General features: G+C 44.1%; 1 protein-coding gene across 5 annotated transcripts in view; it reads right to left on the reverse strand.

Moving 5' to 3' along the window:
- Ski6 (exosome complex component Ski6) overlaps positions 1–16,481 on the reverse strand; it is a 64,867-nt gene that overhangs the window by 38,787 nt on the left and 9,599 nt on the right. For 3 of the 5 annotated variants that reach the window (XM_067108913.1, XM_067108910.1, XM_067108914.1), the window contains exon 2: positions 1,853–2,019. In XM_067108913.1, coding sequence (XP_066965014.1) covers positions 1,853–2,014 — 162 coding nt within the window. In that variant the 5' untranslated portion in view covers positions 2,015–2,019. Of the gene's footprint in view, positions 1–1,852; positions 2,020–8,294; positions 8,462–16,481 lie in introns of all 5 variants that reach the window. The other 2 variants (XM_067108911.1, XM_067108912.1) reach the window with 1 other exon arrangement.

Raw genomic sequence — 16,481 nt, forward strand, 5'->3', positions numbered from 1 at the left:
GGAGACCCATACACTTGATACTTCCGAATCACGGGGTCTCGGCGAGACCTGTGGTACGGCCCCCGTGTCGAAAGACTGGAGAGAGTCGACAAGAGATCCCTTTGCCTCTGCCGTGGGGGGAAGCAATTCTTACAAAGCCCAGTGACGAGACTTCTTCCAGGTGGGAGAAGCTACCTTCTTCTTCCTCTGCAACCACAGCAGGTGATACTAAAGGAGGGGCATGCGTCGTTACCATAGTCGATGTACAGGCCCTCAAGAAGGAAGACATCATGACAGTCAAAGTAGTCATTGTCACAGAAGTGGCAGTCACTGGAGGCATCGCAAGATCACGGGATGCCTTCGGATGACTCAGCAGGCCCTGCAACGAAGGAACACCCGAGAGACCCAGAGAGAGCTAAGTCTCCTGGAGTTTCTCATTCTCCTTCACACCTGAAAGGGAAGTTGGTTAATGGTGGCAGTCTCTCTTTGTTCCAAAAGGGATTCCTCCCCTCACCCTGAACGAACAAAGACCACCAAGCAGAGGTCATCCTGGTCCCCAGCCCCCACGAAGACTACCGCCTGATGAAATAAGTGAAGACAATGGGGGGGAGATCACTCCGGTAGCAGTGAGAGCCATGGATGGAAGTCTCACAGGGGGAAGGAACAAGAGGGATTAGCAACCCATGGAGATGTCGGGGGCATGTTACCACTAGATGAATCCTTGGGAGCCTTCCTCTTGTACCTCCACCTCTAAGAATACTTCACCCATTGCACAGAGAACCAGGCACGACACTCGCCACACTTATCATCCTGGGTACAGTCACGGCCCCTGCAACTGAAGCAGAGGGCATGGGGTCAGCATCAAAGGAGGAGCGACAGTGGTTACAATGCTTAAGGCTGGTCCCATGGCACACACACCGCGAACCAACCTTTCGCTCTAACAGTTAATCATCTGATTCTTGTGTTTGCATTTCTCAAACGTATAAATATATCCAGATACAGACACAAATACACAAAAAAAAAATAACAATCCAACTAGGAACATAGAAAGTGAAGCAAAACATCAGGCAGGGCAGAGAGAAAACCAAGGGCTCCTCATAGTGCGGCGGCCGAAAGCAAAGTGAATACTTACCATCCGGGTGGGTGGGACTCCCACCTGGTGGATGGTAATTAACTGCCTAACCACCTTGTTTAAAAGTTAAACAGCTGGTTTCCAGCTGAACTGAAGCAATTCCTCATGTAAAGACCGATGGTTTGTATATTGTGTAGGAACAAATAAATGTACAGTACCGTGATGGCAGCAAACAGCCATGTAATACCAACAAGCACCTATACACAATGGTAGCAAGGAGAATTCTGACAAGAGCTAAAACATTTGAAACACACCTAGTGGAGAACAGGTGTATTAGAGAGTCATCTGGGAAGCCATTTGATCTTTTGTTTGAATGCCTATCGGTGCAGGGATCTAAGCTAACTTAGCAGCAGGTAAGATTCATCCCAAATAACATAAACCATAAAGGTCTGGAATGAGACAGTTTGCCTGCTAAAGCGCTGTATTTATGGGTTAATTTCCATAAAGTATACAGTATTTTTTACTGACTTATTTTATACTACTGTGCTAGTTTGTTGTTTCTGTGGATTTTGTGAAATCTTATTGGCAGCATATGTTTGCACAGACAAAAGAAGGTATGGCTATGAGTTTGGGGTTGCTAACATAGGCTTCAAATCTACTACTTTTCTCTACACTTTGCAGAAATCATCACCTCCCTTAGATTTATCAGTCCAAACAAAGAGGTTAGTGTACCTATTATAAGAAGGCAAGTTTGTAATCCTGTACGAAAATTTCAAAATGCAATACTGTCTAAAATCTTACCTCCCGTGGGCCGTACACTGCAGCAAGGACCTTTGTATTACCCATCTCTATGTAAGCACTGCCATTAGGCCTATCATATAAACCTAATCTGCAACTGACTGTTCTTAGACATGTAGGAGTTCTACCATCCTGGCGTAGACCTTCAGGTGAAATGATCTCCATAGCAACTGGAAAAAATAATTGTCAACAAAATTTCTACAAAAAAGGCATTTTTATAATAAAATAAAGTTTTATATATACTTACTAAGTACATAGCTACACTTTCCACTTGGGCAGCAGCTAAAATTTGAAATTCGCGGTAGCACTCCGATTGCTTAGTGTAGGTGACCAGTCCCGCCCACTAATGGGAATACTAGGAACAACTTAGCATACAACCTCATTCTGTTTCTGTTCTTGTGTCCATCAGAGGGGAGGAGGGCGGGCTCCAATTTAGTGATTACTTGGAAAGTATATATAAAACTTTATTTTATTATAAAAATGCCATTTTGATATAAGGAACTTACCAAGTAATTCCACACAGACAGGAGGTGGGATACATGGACATATTCCATTACAAAACATTGTGGGATACATGGACATACTCCACTACAAAACATTAAGTCATGTAATGAATTTGAAATAGACAAAGTTGCTAGCATTAAAAAACAATGCTTGTCGTTTCCTTATCAGCTAAGAGGGCCATTGCAGGAGAATACTGCCTCTGGTCAGTGCCCATCTTAACTTGTTGTGGCGCTGCAGTATAGCCGCGGATTGTCTCTACTTAAGTGAGAGCTTTGCAGCGAAAGAGTATTCCGTTGGCTGGCAAAGCATCATTAAGTGCCCTTGCCCTGGGCACAGTACCAAAAAATAAAAACCACCAAACAACTTTGTCACCTACACTGAAAATAAACAACTACCCATCCACTGAGAGTGGTGGGTGCTCCAGGTACATCGTACCCCCTGGCTCCCCAAAAACTTTGCCACCTTAATACAAGGTGAAGAGATAGGAGAAAATCCTCTGCTTCCTCCCTCAGTGCCATGCTAATTATTAATAATGGTCCCAAGGTATTACAAAATTTTTAAACACTGTTCTGACTTCAAGAAAAAATTCATAAGTGAAGAACTATTACACTTCCAGTGGGCCAATTGCCAAAAGGATGTGAGTGACATAATGAGCCTGAAAGCTAACAGGTAGGCAAATTGTTCTCCTGAATCTGAGAGTGCACCTCAAAAATAAAGTTCACCGGAGATGAAGGACAATGCATTCTTAGACAGAGAGCGAGACAGGATCTTGTCAGGACACCCTAGGTATGGATAGCCCTTTGATTATTAGGCTTGCTCAGGTAAAACCTGAAAGCTCAAACTAGACATTTCGCTCACTCTCCCAGAGCCAGGGATGTCTGTCAATTACTTAAGGGAGAAAGCATTGATCCTTTTTCTTTCTTGGCCAGGAAAATGTAGTGTTCAAGCACAGACTGTCTCCCTGAGCATAATCTGCTCGCTTGTCTATAGTCTGAAGCTCACTAACTCGTTTGGCATTTGCTAGGGCTACAAGGAACCGAGTTTTCTAGTTAAATTGAGAGAAGCAGAATGGAGAGGCTTGAAAGAAGGGCCTGTTAACCACTTGAGAGCTACGTCCAAATTCCAAGATACAGGGTTGACTCTTCTCTGCCTTGGAAGTCTCGAAAGACTTACTAGGTCGCTAAGATCTTGGTTGGAAGATAAAACTAGACCTTTGTGTTTAAACACTAAACCTAGCATTGCTTTATGCCCCTTGAAGGTGAAAGAAGAGAGCCCCATCGGCAGTCCTCAGGTAAAGGAGGAGTTCCGCTATCTGAGCTAAAGAGCAATGCACAACCAAGATGTTATAACCGTTACACCATCGTCAGAAGACTGCCCACTAAGATTGGAGTACTTGGCATGAAGACTCACATCTGCATCTTGCAACAGTCTCCACAGTCAGTCTTGAAAAATTCACTTCTTCCAGTCAAGCTCCTGGACAGCTTGCAAATCTGTCCGAAAAAAGAGTGGCCCACCCTTGGTGGTATCTTTTGAAGTGAGGCTGCCTGAGTAGATATGGATTGTGGAAGGAGTTGTGGAGAGTCCACCAACAACCATATCTGGTTCAGGAACCATTATTCATGGTTCAGAACGGGGCTAAGAGGGTCACTGTCACTTTGCAATGAACCTGAAAACTTGTTCAGCCCTTCCTTGACTGAGTTGGAATGTGGAAGGGCATAAAGGTCCAGGTTGGCCCTAACTTGTAGCATGGCATAAGTTGCCCATGCAAGAGGGTCTAGGATTGGAGAATGAAAAGGAAGGCAAAGGTTCCTTGAGGCAGCAAACCGGGCCAAAATCAGCCTGTCCCATAGATTCTACATATTCCACCAGACCAGGGGATCCAAGGTGCACTCGGCGGGAAGGACATGCTTCTGACAGTTCAGTGCATCCGCCGGAACTAATTACTGTAGTTTGCCCTGAAAAAGTCGAGTGACTGGGAAACTCGATTTGATATGCCCATTGTAGGGCAGGGCGAGCAAGCCGAGCTGATCGCGTGAACGCAATCGGAAGTGGACAAGGCGGAACTCATCTGCCATGGACTAGCGCTAATTTCTCGAACTCTAAACTCCTTCGAGGCTGGGACCCCTCGAGAAGAAGGTTTAAAGGGGAATTCTGCGTCTGCTATCCTGCATGCTCGAACTCTAAGGTTGAAGACACAAAGAAGAAACACGGCCAGGCAACTGAAGCAGCTGGCGGGCAGAATCGAGACACATGAGCGTCTTGGCATCGAGACACCTGGGTGTCTTGGCACCAAGACACATGGGTGTCTTGGGACTTTCTCTCGTCCTGTGCCTCTCGCCACAAGAGTGCTCGTGATTTATAGAATTCAAGCGACTACGAGACTCAAGATAATCGGAAGCAGCTGCTTTCGGTTCCCTAAGAAATTGAAAAGAGCCAGGTATAGAACCAGTCTTCGACGTAGACTTCTAAGACTGGCAACGAGGGTGAGGCCCCCGAAACGCGAGACCCCAGAGGAGAATGCGAATCGGTTCCTGCTCGAGGTTGCCAATGAGAGAAACTTGTCTTCCAGAAGAGAGTCAGTCCCTTAGAAGTCCGGCAGGACTCCCGAAGGGAATCTCTTCCCTGCTTCTTCTAGTGTTCAAACCGATAGGATCGAGACACCAGGCTGGGAACCCGACCAAGCACTGGTGAGCACTCAGGGAGTGCTTGTAGTGCTGGCAGGAAGAGCTGAGACACCTGGGTGCCTCAGCCCTTTCTCTCGCACTGCTCCTGAACTGGGCCAGGGAGAGTACTCCCCAGACCAGATCGGGATACTCAATATTCCACAGAATCTCTAGCACTCAGAGCGGCTCACAAACAACGCCAGAAGCAGCACCCGTCTTAAGAGGTGGAACCTCTAAAACTGGGAACGGGAACGCAAACCAAGGTCTGCGCACCCACAGCTCCAAAAACAAAACCCAGGGGTTTGCGAATCGGTTCCCTAACCCGAAGGTCAGGAAGAGTCAATGAGATACTCACTGCCTCCTCGGAAGGAGGCAGTTCCTGGACGTCCAAGGGCATCAAAGGGGAAGACGCAGCCTTCCTCTCCTTCGGCCAACGGAGGTCTATCCGGTTCCTGGGATGCCCCTCAAACCTCAGGAGAGAAAGGGAAGAGGCAGCAGAGGACGAAATCAAAGATTAAGTTGAAGAAGACGGCGGATACTTCCACAGGGCGACTTCCTTCACCTTCACTCCGACATCTTCTACAGGATGGTGGACACAAAACATCATAACCTCCAGGGCAGCTAAGCAGAATCACAACGGAAGTGCCCCAGGACACGACCACCAGGTGAAGCAGCAGGAACGATCAGGACAGCCGATGCAGGAGCTACAGAAGCGGTTTGGAAGGCAGGAGCTACAGCAATGGCCAGGAACATCACATGAAAGTCAGCAGCAGTGACAGGAATGATCAGGATGGCTGCGGCAGGAGACCAGGAAGAGCCATCCAGAGACTGTCACCGAGTCAACAGGAGCATAACACAGGAAACAGCAGGAGCAGATGGACCAGATGTGGCAGAGGCAGTGCCACAGCATACATGAAGGCCAGCAGTGACAGCGATCAATCCACATCGGCGGGAACAGAGTCAGAACGATCCTGACGTGGAACTATGCCATTCCAACAGGTACTGTGGTCAATCTCGAAGCAACACTGTATGAGCATCGGGACTCCTTCATGCAAAGATATCCCGACTGAGATATCCAGCAAACTACAGGCAGTCCCCAGTTATCGGCAGCCTTGGTTATCAGCTATACCATTTTACGGCGCTTGTCTAGTGACAACGTTAACTGGATTTTCGGCACCGATATGCGCCAATCTCCAGTTATCTGCGCCCATTCCCGGTTATCGGTGCTGATCCCCACTTATCGGCGGCGCCGGTCCCTGGTTATCGGCACCAGTAACCGGATATCAGCACCGATAACCATGGATCAGCGCTATTATCACCGATTTTCGCTTATCATCACACTGTCGGGAACGGAACGCCCCCTGATAACCAGGGACTGCCAGTATTGCTGTGCCTATAATGCTCACTGTTAACCTGAAAGAAAAAACAAAGATGATTAGTAGAGGGAGACTCCTCTCGCTCCGAGGGGAACTGCCCTGCACAGCGAGAGGAAGCCCCTGAGAAGAGGTTGCCCGACCACCCATGGCTCCCCACCCCCAACAGTGGGATCTTCGCCCGACAAGTGAGCGAAGTAGGGGAAGGAGAGATAAGGAAGAACCTACAGGGAGAGAGAAGGAAGGAGTGGAGGCCACCAAGGGCGCCATAGAAGCGAAACTGGATAATAAAGAGCTTAACGACAGTCAGGGAAAGAGATCCGAAAACACGTCTGCAATGCATGACAGCCAAAAGCAAACTGGAATGTTTACATCCAGGCAGGCGGGTATTCCTGCCTACCTGACGGTAGTTACTGCCTAACCACCTTGTTCAAGAGTTTAACAGACGTGTCCACCTTCACTGTAAGTAATTCCTAATGTAAAGGACTGATGGTTTGTATATTATACAGGAACAAACAATAAATTTAAATCAGAGCTTAACAAAAAAAAAATAAAATACTGATCCTTGAAGGCTACTCGAAATCAGCGATAATGTTTCACCAAAATCTGGTAATCCCATCGGCGAATAATAAACAAAGCCGCTGCAAACACCCGATGTTTACACCAAGTGCAGCAGAGAGAGAATGAGGTTGTCTACTAAGTCGTTCCTAGTATTCCCGTTAGTGGGCGGGACTGGTAGCCTACACTAAACAATCGGAGCGCTACCACGAATTTCAAATTGAGGCTGTAGCGTAAGTGGAAAGTATAGCTATGTAATTAATTGGTAAATTACTTATATAAAATTAGTTCTATGATTATCTTGACTACATTATCATAAAATGTCATACAAACAACAGTTATATCTCTTGGATTCAATGGGGAATTCAATGCTGCCCCAAATTCCTCTTGGTGATCAATATTATTATTGCTACTATTCAGAAGATGAGCCCTATTCATATGAAACTCAACCTTCCAAAGAATATGGTGCTCATTTGAAAAAAAGTAATAGAAGGTAATGGGAAAAACTGAAAGAAGAGATCAGCTATTAGGAAAAGATAGATTAACCCTTAGACGCCGAGCCTCTATTTACAAAAGTGTTTGCCGTATGCCGGCGGGGTTTGAGAGTTAGTGCCGAAGCGGAAAGAAAGTTTTTTTCAAAAAATCACAGTACACTTAATTTTTAATATTGAGAGTTCATTTTTGGCTCCTTTTTTTTATTGCCTGAGGTTTAGTATGCAACCATCAAAAATGAAAAAAAATATCATTACCATATATAAATATTAGAATATATGACAGCACAAAAAAAAATTCATATATAATTGTATACAAATCATGCTGTGAGCAAAACAGTTAAAGCTAATGAGTTTTTTTTTTTTTTTTTGTATTGTACACCAAATTGCGATGATTTTGGTATATACGAATTGTAAAACGATGAAAGCAACACAGAGAAAATATTATCACAAAATGATGCATGAATTCGTAACGCACGGACATAAAAAAGTTTTTTTCAAAAATTCACCATAAATCGAAATATTGTGCTAGAGACTTCCTGTTTGTTGCAAAATGATGGTAAATGATTGAATATTACTAGAATGTAAGAGTTTTAGCTTACAATTGCATTTTTCGACCATTTCAGTAGAGTCAAAGTTGACCAAAGGTTGAAAATTTGGCTTACCGTCATTTATATGAAAATATTTCAAAACTGATAAAAGCTACAACCATGAGTTATTTTTTGTTTTATTCTACACACATTTTCATATATAAAACTTTATGTAACGCCTAATATAAAACGGTGCAAAAATTACGACAAAGTGACTAAAGAAATATGGTATTTTTATAATAAAATAAGGTTTCACACATACTTACCGAACAATTACATAGCTATACGCTTCTTAACCCTATGGCAGTCGAAATCCCAAATTTCTCGGTGCTAGCGGCGTTGCTGACGTGTAGGTGATACAACCCCGCCCACTTTCGGGGATCCCAGGTACTACTGAGCTTTGCTTGACAATTCGTTGAGCCGCCCCGTCCAACTGTGGGGAGGAGGGAGGGCTTTAATCATGTAATTGTTCAGTAGGTATGTGTGAAACCTTATTTTATTATAAAAATACCATTTTCACACATGAAACTTACCGAACAATTACATAGCTGAATCCACATTACCCGGCTGGTGGGCATATGGACTTTTAATGCAAATAAGAAAAAACTCACATTGCAAGAATGTTGTAGTACCTTACCTCGTGAGAGAGCAGCTGCAGGAGAATACTGTCTCTGGTCGGCGCTCTCATCACTTGTAGGGAACGTGGCAGTAGTGGCCAGGATCGCTCCTACTACTAGTGGGTATTCTGCAACCATGGAGGTTCACCGATGGTTGATCAGAATGAAATAATGTTAAGCCCTTGCCCTGGGCTATGACCAGATTAAAATAACAATCAAAGACCATCACCTACACATAACCATAAAAAATTAACAAACCCTACCATAAAAACTGGAGGGTACTCCTGGTACCGTGTACCCCCAGGCTTCCCCAAAATTCGACCACCTTCTAATCAAGACGAAGAGATAGTCAAAAGGAAGGGGAATTGGACCAAATCCCCCTATGCTTCCTTTCCCAACACCATGCCCATCACCGACAAAGGTCCTAAACGACAACAATTATCAAACGTTGCTTCCACATCCTTCAGGTAATGGAGAGCAAAAACCGATCTTGACCTCCAGAACATAGCTCACAAAATAGATGCTAGCGACGTATTATGTCTAAAAGCCATGGAAGTCGCTACTGCCCTAACCTCGTGGGCTTTAACTTTACACACCTGTAGAGTCTGATCTCTTACTGACGTGTGTGCTTCCTGAATCAGGCTCCTTAAAAGAACGAAATTGCGTTCTTAGACATGGGACAGCTCGGATCTTTAACTGAACACCACAATCGGTTCGAACTTCCTCTCAAAGCCTCTGTTTTATGAAGATAAAATTTCAGTGCTCTCACGGACACAAAGAACGTTCTTCGTCCTCTTCTCCTACTACTCCTGACAAGCTTCGAATGGAGAAGAAATGAGGCCATGGTCTTGAAGGATCTTCATTCTTAAATATAAAAAAATCCTGAGTATAGGCACACACAGCTTCGTCTTGTGTGAATCCTATCTCTTTACTCATTGCGTGCAGCTCGCTGATTCTACCAGCTGAAGCTAAGGCGACTAAGAATAACGTCTTCTTAGTAAGATCCTTCAAAGAAGCCGAATTAAGAGGTTCAAAATTTGCTTTAGAGAGCCAGGACAATACTACGTCTAAATTCCAGTCCACTAAACCTGGTCTCCTTGTCCTAGAGGACTCAAAAGATTTAATCAAGTCGCTGATGTCCGAGTTATTAGATATATCTAAGCTTCTATGTTTAAAAACTGACGCCAACATGGATCTATATCCTTTTATTGTCGAAGTCGATAACTTCCTAACGTCTCTCAGATATATTAGGAAGTTTGCTATCTAATGTATAGAGGTTTTAGAAGAAGTTGTGTGACTTTCTCTGCACCAATTTCTAAAAACTCCCCATTTTGACTGATAGAGTTTGCCCGAAGAGACTCTTCTACAGTTAGCAATAGCCTCTGCCGCTCTTCTTGAAAAACCTTTCGCTCTGACCAGGTCCCGGACAGTCTGAATCCTGTCAGAGCGAGATACGACAACCCTTGGTGATTTCTGTCGAAATGGGGCTGTTTGAGTAGCGATGGAATTTGTGGCAGAAGCCTGGGGAAGTCTACTAACATCCTCAGGAGATCCAGGAACCACTCCTTTCTGGGCCAAAAAGGAGCTATTAGTGTCATCGTAACATTCTGGTGACTCTGAAACTTGTTTAATACCTCTCTGATCATCGCAAATGGTGGAAATGCATAAACATTCAGACCTGACCAGTCGAGAAGCATTGCATCCGTTTTCCAGGCTAACGGGTCCGGAACCGGAGAACAGAAAAGAGGAAGCCTGTTGTTCCTGGACGTTGCAAAGAGGTCTATCGTTGGTTGTCCCCACAACCGCCATAGATCCTGACAAACTCTGATATCCAATGTCCACTCCGTTGGAAGAACCTGACGCGCACGACTGAGTTCGTCTGCTAAAACGTTGAGCTTCCCTTGCACGTACCTGGGGAAGAGGGTCACTCTGTGCGAATTCGCCCACAGAAGAAGATGCTCCGTCATTCTATACAGGGAGAACGAATGTGTCCCTCCCTGTTTCCTTATGTATGACAGCGCTGTGGTGTTGTCCGAGAACACCGCAACTTTCTTCCCTTCGACTAGAGGAGTGAAACTTTGAAGCCCATGAAAAATTGCTTTCAGCTCCTTTATGTTGATATGAAGACCTCTCCCCTGTTCCGTCCAGATGCCTGATGTCTTCTCTTTCCCCAAGAGGGCTCCCCATCCCGAGTCCGATGCGGCGGCATAAAATTCTAGCTCTGGGTTCGCTCTTTTGAGGGACAAACCCTCGTGAGCTCTTTCCTCCGACAACCACCAACGAAGATCCTCCTTGATTTCCTCGGAGATCGGAATAACAGTCGAATCCGGTTGAATTCTCCGGTCCCAACTGGCCTTTAGGTAGAATTGTAGCGTCCTCATGTGAAGACGACCAAGTGTAATAAAGGTCTCCACCGAAGCGAGAGTCCCCAGCAGGCTCATCCACTCCAGAGCCGTGCAGGACGAGTGGTTTAACAGTTTCCGTACAGTCGCAAGGAGAGACTCTATTCTCCTCGGGGAGAGAAAATCCCGAAAAGCTTGTGAGTCCAGAATCATCCCCAAATATGGAATCCTCTGACTCGGTACTCACTGTGACTTCTCTAAATTCATTACTAATCCCAGTTGCTATGTTAATATTAGTGTCCGATTTAAATCCCTCACACACTGGAGACTGGAGTCGGACCTTAGAAGCCAGTCGTCCAGATAAAAAGCAATGTTGATTCCCATCAAATGTAACCATCGACTTACCGGGGCCAGGACTCGAGTAAATACTTGAGGGGCTGTCGAAAGTCCGAAACAGAGCGCTCTGAACTGGTAAACTCTGCTGTTGAAAACGAACCGTAGATATTTCCTGGAGCTCCTATGAATAGGTACATGGAAATATGCATCTTTCATGTCCAGCGACACCATCCAGTCTCCTGGTCGAAGAGCTGACATGACTGATCGGTTGGTTTCCATACGAAACTTCGTCTTCAGAACAAAGATATTGAGTGCACTCACATCCAGGACAGGCCTCCAGCCCCCCGATGACTTGGGGACTACGAACAGCCTGTTGTAAAAGCCCGGTGAGATGTCTTCCACTATTTCTATGGCCTTCTTGGAAATCAGGGCTTCTACTTCTTTGGCAAGAGCCAAAGCTCTTTCTGATCCCTGCGAGTATGCTGTCAAGGCGATGGGAATACTCGACAGCGGTGGATCTTGCACAAACGGGATCACATAACCTCTTAAAACTGTGATCACCCACTGTTCTGCCCCTCTTCGACTCCATTCCCGCCAAAACAGGCGGAGTCTTGCTCCTACAGGTGTGTGAGGGTAAAATTCCCTACTTGTCCAACTGTCTCGAGGGTGGTTTCTTACTGGCTGTGGCTTGTGGACGTAAATTAGTCCTTGGTCTGGGTTGCCATCTAGTCTTTCCCCCCCGAAAAGGGTGCTTCTGAAGAGGTGACCCTTTAGCTCCTGTAGGTGTTGTCTCCTTGGGGCGTCGCGTCGACGAACGAGTCAATAAGTCATTGGTAGACTTTTTCTCCAGATCGGAGAGAACTTGCTGAATAACCTGTTCAGGGAATAAATGCAACTTACATAAAGGCGCAAACATGAGAGCAGACTTCTGGTTAGAAGTGACTCCCTTGGAGGTGAAAGAGCACCAAAGTTCTCTCTTTTTAAGGACGCCCAGAGTAAAAAGAGATGCAAGTTCCCCTGAGCCATCCCTGACTGCCTTGTCAGCACACGATAATACATCAAGCCAGTCTGTCGCCAAGCTATCCTCCAGAGATTGACAATCCTCTATTTTCCTTGCTAATGCAGCAATAGTCCAATCTAAGAAGCTGAAAACTTCTATTACCTTAAATAGGTTCTTAATCAGGTGGTCGAAATCAGGCGAAGAGAAGAAAATTTTCGCCGACGAAAACGCTGTCCTTCTGTTAGCATCCACCAGACCTGAGAAATCCCCTTGGGAGGAGGCAGCGACTCCCAACGAGGGTAATTCTCCAGTAGCATAAAATTTATAGGTTTTCAGTAACTTGGACGGTGGGACAGCGAAGGCGGCTTTACCAGACTCCCTCTTCTTCTCCAGCCACTTCTCCGCTTCTTTGAAGACTCTTTTCGCCGACTGCGAAAGCACTAGTTTAGGTAGACTCGCCGAAAGTACTTTCCTATCCTTAACAAAGGTAGAAGGAGGCGAAAACGGAGGAGCTGGCTCGAATTCCGGATAAGAAGCCAACAAAAACTTCATCAAGTTGGAGTAAGCAGAAGCCGCTTTCGATTCTTGTTCCGACTGATCCTCTACATCCGACGTTGTCGACTGCTTGGTTTCTTCATCCGTACAAGCCTTAACTTTCTTCAATGACTTAACTAAGTCCTGAAGCTGTCTCAACAGTTCCAAAAAAGCTTCTTTGTTGTTCGCATCATCTCCCGATGGTGTGGGCGAAGGCAACGACTTCCTTGATGAAAACTTGCGAGTCGAACTCTCTCTCTCGTCAGCTGGCGAACGAGTCGAAACTTTCCTTGTTTCAGTCGGCGAGATGAAACTATGCGAGTTCGACACTGATACCTCGCGAGATCGCTTGCGAACAGCACCCAAACCTCTACTAGGCGAAAGATACACAGGGTTCTCCCAACAGCTACACGAGGGTTGAGGACTCTTTTCCCTCCCTCTCTTCACAGGTGATGACGAACTATCCAATGGCACTGCGCGCCTTTTTAACGGGCGTGACACTTCACTCCACTTCTTTCGCCTGGTATCAGGCGAACACACCTCCGAGTCCGACGACAAACCTACACCAGACACATCTACACCTTTCCAATGGTGTCTCTTCACAGTAATTGAGTCGAAATTCACGACTGAGTCGACGGCTGCCCGTGGGCAAACCCCTCCAGTCTCCCTTCGACTCACGGTATGTCTTCTCCCAGGTGCTGGGGAGCGAGACAGTGACCTCGGTCTAGGAGAAGTGGAGGGACGGACAGCCGCCTCTTCGGATACGACACTTGCACTTTTCACTTCACTAGACTTAGTCACAAATTCACGAAAAGATGTACCTAAATCCAAAACAGATTTAGCAATCAGCTCAAATTTCCTATCCATCTTATCTTCTAATTGGGCAATGATGTCGGAATCAGAAGCATGGGGAACCTGAGCCGGAGTAAGATGTACTGAAGTAGGAGGACTATCAATAGGAGAGACGTTTGACAAAATAGGAGAAGACAAAGCGGGCTTCTTTGCCTCTGACGGCATGGAGTTGACTCTAATCTAGCCCTGCTATCAGCCCTAATGGCTGCCTTTCTTTTCCTATCTTTTTCCATCTTATCAAGGTGAGACAAAAAACTCTTCCATCCTTGATCATCTAGATCTACACATTCATTACATGTACGCTCTTTAGTACACTCTTGCCCCCTACATTTCACGCACTTTGAGTGTGGGTCATAACATAACTTGGCTAGTCTAGTTTTGCAGCCTTCGCTGCAAAACCTAACAGATGAACCTGAATCTGACATAACTCACACTAAACAGATGAATAAAGAAAGCAGCTATGCCGTCAAACACAAAAAACAACCAAGAAAATTGTACTTCACCAAATCGGGTGTCAAACAAAATGGCGAACAGTTAACTGCAGCGAAAAAACCACGGGTGTTTCACCGTGGGCGGCAGGAAACGAATTGTCAAGCAAAGCTCAGTAGTACCTGGGATCCCCGAAAGTGGGTGGGGTTGTATCACCTACAGCTCAGCAGCACCGCTAGCACGAGAAATTTGGGATTTCGACTGCCGTAAGGTTAAGAAGCGTATAGCTATGTAATTGTTCGGTAAGTTTCATGTGTGAAATCTGAGCTTTTCAGCAGTTAGCGAGGACGTAAGGAAAAAGTTTTTTTTTTAAATTCACCATAAATCGAAATATTGTGCTAGAGACTTCTCGTTTGTTGCAAAATGAAGGTAAATGATTGAATATTACTAAAATGTAAGAGTTTTAGCTTACAATTGCATTTTTCGACCATTTCGGTCGAGTCAAAGTTCACTGAAGGTTGAAATTTTGGCACTTACTGTGATTTATATGAAAAAATTTCAAAACTGATAAAAGCTACAACCATGAGTTATTTATTGTTGTATTCTACATGAAATTGCGCACATTTTCATATACAAAACGTTATGTAATGGCTAATATAAAACGGTGCAAAAATTACGACAAAGTGACTAAAGAATTTCTGAGATTTTCAGCAGAGTTAGCGCGTGCGGATGTAAGGAAAAAGTTTTTTCAAAAATTCACCATAAATCGAAATATTGTGCTAGAGACTTCTCATTTGTTGCAAAATGAAGGTAAATGATTGAATGTTACTAGAATGTAAGAGTTTTAGCTTACAATTGCATTTTTCAACCATTTCGGTCAAGTCAAAGTTGACCGAAGGTTGAAATTTCGGCACATCCGATTTATATGAAAATATGTCAAAATTGATAAAAGCTACAACCATGAGTTATTATCTGTTGTATTCTACATGAAATTGCGCACATTTTCATATATAAAACTTTATGTAACGGCTAATAGAAAATTGTGCAAAAATTCCGACAAAGTGACTAAAGAATTTCTGAGATTGTAAGAGCCTGACGCCGTCTCTTCCAAACACGTGTGTGTTGTGTGTTCGTCGTCCATCGGAGTGGCGAGACGTTTGGCGTCTTCACAAACAGAAACATACACACAGTTTGATACAGAAGATTCGTTGGAACATTATGAGTACATGATTAGAATGCTTGCATGGCAGTGCAAGTAGCGGTGATTGTACATACATCAGGACAACACTGGTTAGGGAGAAACAGACGGAAATATTGTATGGTTGAAATCGCGTTCCTTTAGAGAAAGAAAACGAGATGCTCTTATTGTCTTGTCCACTCCGATAGACGACGAACACACAAGATTTTCAGCAGAGTTAGCGCGGACGTAAGGAAAAAGTTTTTTCAATATTCACCATAAATCGAAATATTGTGCTAGAGACTTCCCGTTTGTTGCAAAATGAAGGTAAATGATTGAATATTACTAGAATGTAAGAGTTTTAGCTTACAATTGCATTTTTCTAGCATTTCGGTCGAGTCAAAGTTGACCGAAGGTTGAAATTTTGGCACTTATCGTGATTTATATGAAAACGTCAAAATAGATAAAAGTTACAACCATGAGTTATTTTTTGTTGTATTCTACATGGAATTGCACATATTTTCATATATAAAACTTTATGTAACGGCTAATACAAAACAGTGCAAAAGTTACGACAAAGTGACTAAAGAATTTCTGAGATTTTCAGCAGAGTTAGCGCGGACGTAAGGAAAATGTTTTCTCAAAAATTCACCATAAATTGAAATATTGTGCTAGAGACTTCTCGTCTGTTGCAAAACGAAGGTAAATGATTGAATATTGCTAGAAAGTAAGTTTTAACATACAATTGCATTTTTCGACCATTTTGGTCGAGTCAAAGTTCACCGAAGGTTGAAATTTTGGCACTTATCACGATTTATATGAAAATATGTCAAAATTCATAAAAGCTACAACCATGAGTTATTTTTTGTTGTATTCTACATGAAATTGCGCACATTTTCACATATAAAACTTTATGTAAAGGCTAATAGAAAGCAGTGCAAAAATTACGACAAAGTGACTAAAGAATTTCTGAGATTTTCAGCAGAGTTAGCTGATGCTTTCTTTTGGGATATGAAAGAAACTTCGTTTTTTGCAAAAAAAAAGCTGGGTCACACTTGTAAACAAAACAACAGCTTGATCCGTGAACTCACAGCATCCCTCAAGGCGCGATTTAAAATTTTTCGTAAACGAGGCCTATAAGTATTTTTCTGCGAATATTTAAAAAA

This window comes from Macrobrachium rosenbergii, chromosome 9 (genome assembly GCF_040412425.1).
Source record: "Macrobrachium rosenbergii isolate ZJJX-2024 chromosome 9, ASM4041242v1, whole genome shotgun sequence".
Lineage (NCBI taxonomy): Eukaryota > Metazoa > Arthropoda > Malacostraca > Decapoda > Palaemonidae > Macrobrachium > Macrobrachium rosenbergii.